This window comes from Triplophysa dalaica, chromosome 10, assembly GCF_015846415.1.
Source record: "Triplophysa dalaica isolate WHDGS20190420 chromosome 10, ASM1584641v1, whole genome shotgun sequence".
Taxonomy (NCBI): domain Eukaryota; kingdom Metazoa; phylum Chordata; class Actinopteri; order Cypriniformes; family Nemacheilidae; genus Triplophysa; species Triplophysa dalaica.
The window spans coordinates 14227131-14232337 of NC_079551.1; the positions used below are offsets into that span (position 1 = coordinate 14227131).

Genomic DNA, 5207 nt, shown 5'->3' on the forward strand with positions numbered 1-5207 from the left:
GAGGGGAAAGAGAGAAAACAATGACCAGAATCAGGTGAAAATCAGAACACAGGGGGCTCAAGGGAGGCGGCAGCGGACTCAGTGGCTGACAAAGAGGTAACTGCAGTTACCTTGGATGGCGGCTTTGGGGAGTCGGCTGCTTCCTGAAGGCCCGCTGGCCTTGGGGTAGCTGACTCTGAGGCCGGAAAGGGGAAGGCTGCAGCTGACTTTGAGGCCGGCACTGGGAAGGCTGTACGGTCCCCGCTCTCTCTGTGGTCCTCTACCTCTGGTTACGCCGGCATAAAGTGCATGAAGGTCTGGAGGAGGCCCTGGGTGGGGTAGATGGAGCGAGTTGGCAATCGTCAAACCAGTCATAGTCCGAGAAATACCAGCAGAATGGTGGGGGACTAGGAAGAGGTGGTGGAGCAGCGCCTTGAAGCCCAGACAGTACCATCTTAACTCCCTGGAGATCGAGCGGTCTTTAGTAAGACCATGTAGTAACCGAAAAACAGGGTTACTACACTTGTATCACTAAAAAACATGGTTAATTTTCGAAAAGGTAAGCATCCGGGTTAGTGAAGTAATCTAAAATCAAAGGACAACTTTTTTCTAATGTATTTTGATTTCAATGTGTATGTTGGTTGATGATGTGACATGGTATTTTCACTCTAATTCAAGATAAAAATAAATATGAATAGTGTTGTCATTCTTTAAAATGCATTTATTTCTTTGAACCAAATCTCAGAATGTCCCTACGGTATGTGTAACACTACCAGAGGACAGAAGAACGATGCCACACAGGGGAAACTGAGGTATACTTTAGAGCAGTGGTTCTGAACTCGAGTTCTCGAGTTGTTACAGTATGACTGCCTCAAGCATGGTTCAGTAAATTAAATCTTTTATAAATTGAAAAGAAAAGCATAAAATTGTTAATAAATACACCAGACGTAATTTGTGTCTGTTTTATATATATGGTATAATTTTTTTTCATACATATATCTTGAAAGTTTAGAACCATTATTCTGTTATTGAAAACCATGTCCTAATTAAAAAAACTAAATAATGGTATGCATGGAGCATCTTCAGGAACTACAGTATATATAAAAAGGTTTTTACCCCCACTAAAAAGCATCTTTCCTCCATAGGAAAGAATGCATTAAGAACCCTTTTGATTAAGACCGAGGAAGACGATCCCATGCCCGTCAGACAGAGGGTCTTTATGTTAGCCCATAATTTCAAAAGTGGGTGGGACGGAATGTCTACCTGTTATACCTCTATCAGTTCTTCTCACCTGTGAAGTTTGTTTTTCTTGTGTGTCATCCTGATTCTGCCCTAACAAACCTAGGCTGTCTGTTTCTTGTTCATTCTTGACAACACATAAATATGTAAAATTAGTGCAATAAAGACATTTACATTTGTCAGACGCTTTTATCCAAAGCGACTAACGCTGTATTAATCTTTACATTTTGCATGCAATCCCCTAGTCTGGCCGGATTGAACCCACATCATTGCAATGCTCTTACCACTAAGATACAGGAAAGTTTACAGTATTCAGTATATAGCAGCACAAAAAATAAGAGACCATTTTAAAAGTTTTTTGTTTTTTTCTGATAAGAATGTGTTTTGATTTAATTATTTAAAAAAATCTGTAAACTCCTAACAACATTTCATCCCAAATTTCATATTAAAATGTTAACAGAAATGAACTGGAGAAAATCTTGTATCACATTTCATCCTGCCTCGAGGACATCTCAGCTTGGATGAAAGGGCATCACCTCCAGCTGAACCCTGCCAAGACCGAACTACTCGTGTTTCTGGCACACCCTACGGTCCAACACGATCTCAACATCCATCTAGGCACTACCACAGTCACTCCTTCTAAAACAGCCAGGAACCTTGGAGTCATATTTGATGAACAGCTGTCCTTCAATGATCACATTGCAAAGACAACACGGTCATGCCGATATGCCTTATCCAACATTAGAAAGATCAGACCCTATCTCACGGAGCATGCGGCACAACTCCTTGTCCAGGCCCTGGTAATCTCAAGGTTGGACTACTGCAATGCTCTCCTTGCTGGTCTTCCTGCAAAGGCTATCAAACCACTTCAGCTGGTTCAGAACGCAGCAGCACGCCTCGTCTTCCAACAGCCCAAAAGGGTTCACGTGACTTCCCTTTTCATCTCTCTTCATTGGCTACCGGTTGCAGCCCGTATCAGATTCAAGTCACTAATGCTTGCCTACAGGACTATCACTGGATCTGCACCGGCTTACTTCCACACTCTCCTGCACTCCTACACCCCATCAAGATCCCTGCGTTCAGCAAACCAGCGGCGTCTTGTATTGCCTTCCCATAAGGGCAGTAAATCCCTTTCCTGCTTGTTCTCATTCACAACTCCTTCCTGGTGGAACATTCTTCCTAACTCTGTCCGTTCAACCACATCTCTCACAACATTTAAAAAACTACTTAAAACCCATCTCTTCTGTGAATACCTGACAGAGAAAAAAAAAAAAAAAACACTAACCCTTTATCTCAACAGGCAGTGGTCTAGCTTTTGTTGAAACCAGTAACTTTGTATTACCACTTAATGTATTATGGCTACTGTAAGACATATCGCTTATTGCTCCTAAACTCTTTGTAAGTCGCTTTGGATAAAAGCGTCTGCTAAATGTCTAAATGTAAACGTAATGAAAACAGGTCAAAACAACAAAAAAGATGATCTGCGTTTTTACAGCAGAAAGCAAAAAAAGTTCATTTTTAGTTTTAAGCAACACAAAACTAATGTTTTTTCATGTTAGTAAACAATGTTTTATGAAACATCCCATATTTTGAGTTTAACTGTCACGCTCTCATTCTTTCATATTGCTGACTGTCACTCTTGATGTTTGCTTTTGTTGAACAGTCACTGCAATATATGACTGCAATACATTCCATTCCATTCCATTTTCTACCGCTTATCCGAACTACCTCGGTTCACGGGGAGCCTGCGCCTATCTCAGGAGTCATCGGGCATCAAGGCAGGATACACCCTGGATGGAGTGCCAACCCATCGCAGGGCACAGACTGCAATACATGCAGGATTTAAATCATTTATGATGTTATAAATATAAAAACACGTCATTACAGAAGGCGGCAAGATTAAAACAAAAATAATTATGGTTGATTATTGCCTTTTATATGGTAATTGTGTGCGTTTGATTTGATTGATGTTTTACGCATTAATTAAGCGGTTATATAAACTGAACATAAATAGAAGCCTATGAAGCGGGCTTAGAACATTCCCCATCACTGAACAATCACAGACTTCTCTTTAATTTCGCCAAAAAATCCCGTGATAATGAATGAATCTGATTACAATGCACAATGAACTTAACATCATATCTGCTGTTGTTTAAGAGGTCTATGAGCACCCATCAGGACTTAGCTAAACTATTTTGCACAGCGTTCTGCTACCACCTGCAGCATGAATTGGGGTGATTGAGATGGAGGGAGACAGATTTATTTCTGAAGCGGGAGCTTCGAAGATGGAGCTTTCAGTCATTACTGACGGTCAACAGGTTAAAATCTAGCCTAAATATTGCAAGCAAATAATAATAGTTGTTTGTTAACAGCACAAAATAAGACTGCAAAAACTTCTGTTATAATAAATTGATCAGACTTTACTGCACAATTACTTTTACATGCTGTTTATAATAAACTCAAGCAAGCGTGCAGTGCAAGTAAAACTCCTTTGCCCAGTATTTTGATTCCACCTGTAGCATGTAGCAATTTTTGGTGTTATTTTTTTATAATAAGTGTTATTCCTCTTTTTTACATTGAGGACAATCAAGAGACTCATACACAACTATTACAATAGATAGAAACATTCAGTGCTGCCCACAAAGTCAACACCATTCATTTAAAGTCTGGTGGGTGTAACCCCCTGAAAATGGTTTTTTGCGTGAAAAAAATATATATTTAATTTCCAGAAAAACATTTATGTATTTTTAAATCTTCTGAAGGACATGAGTGAATGAAAAAATAATATGTATAAATGAAACAATAACAATTTTCACCAGAACCATTTTCAGAGGATTTAAACCCACCTGACTTTAAATGAATCGTGTAGACTTTGTGGGCAGCACTAAATGTTTATTATTATTATAATCTTTTGTATTAGATACCATCAGGAAAAAAAGAGGGAGCAGTCGTAACCGAGACGTTTCCTTCATGACAAATTTCTTTGTTCTTGATTTTTTTCTCATGCATTATTTCTACCCTGTTTGTGAAAAATACCCCAAAATTTGTGTATTCTGGAGAAAACTGAATGATAAAGGTTTAGAGTACACTGTGCTGACTGTGTTATCCATAGTAATCTGTAAAAGCATGAAGTTATTATTTATAAATAATCTCAGGTGTGATCTGACAGGGTTGTGGAGAGCAAGGAAAACTTCCTAAATGCAAATAATGAATTGGAGGCTTTTAAAGAGAAGACACACAAACAATATTAGATGCAAGTTATCCTGTGTTTGTTCCCTTTAAAACATCCTCGTGTTCATTATCCTGTGCTGGTTCATTGTGTGCTGTTCGTTGAACCTTGTTCCATGTAGCTGAATGTTTACACCTTGTTCCCTGTTCCTGGTTCCTGTTTCCCTGTTTATTAAGTGTAGTCTTGTGATGTTCTAGTATTTGTTTTCTTAGTTTTAGTTAGTCAGTGTCCTTGTTTTATTGTTAGTTTATCAAGTCCTGTTTTCCCCATTGTGGGTTTTGTTTTGTCCTCTGGTAGTGTTTCTTGTAATAAATATCTGTTTAACTCCACCATCAACGTCTCTGCCTGCAATTGGGTTCTCTTGCCATGTCTTAGAAGAACCGTGAAAATCTCCTCTGTGAACACTTGACAGACAAATGAAAATAAATAAAAATAACCCTTTCTCTCAACAGGTAGTGGTATAGTTGGAAATTTTGTATTAGCACCCATTATTGCTCCTCTATGACATAACTCTTTATTGCTCCCTGAACTCTCTGTAAGTTGCTTTAGACAAAAGCGTCAGCTAAATAATTTCAGAAATGCCATTGCAACTGGGAACATGGCCTGAGCAAAAACTTAGTTTGTGAACGGCAGCCCCCTTTACTGATTCTGGACTGTTGTTCACAAACATGGTTTTCCTCAGGCCATTTTCCCGGTTGCATTCACATCGGCATTAAGACCTCTAAAGTGTTTTAAGCCTGCCAACAGCGCAGCATTTAAA

General features: G+C 39.1%; 1 protein-coding gene across 1 annotated transcript; it reads left to right on the forward strand.

Annotated features, from left to right (window-relative positions):
- Positions 1 to 738: 738 nt before the first annotated feature.
- On the forward strand, positions 739 to 2468 carry LOC130430647 (uncharacterized; the record flags this gene model as incomplete). The annotated part of the gene is made up of 2 exons (XM_056759802.1): positions 739 to 791; positions 1679 to 2468. Coding segments are annotated over exons 1-2 (843 nt in total), but the record flags the coding sequence as incomplete, so codon positions are not given.
- Between the last annotated feature and the right edge of the window lie 2739 nt (positions 2469 to 5207).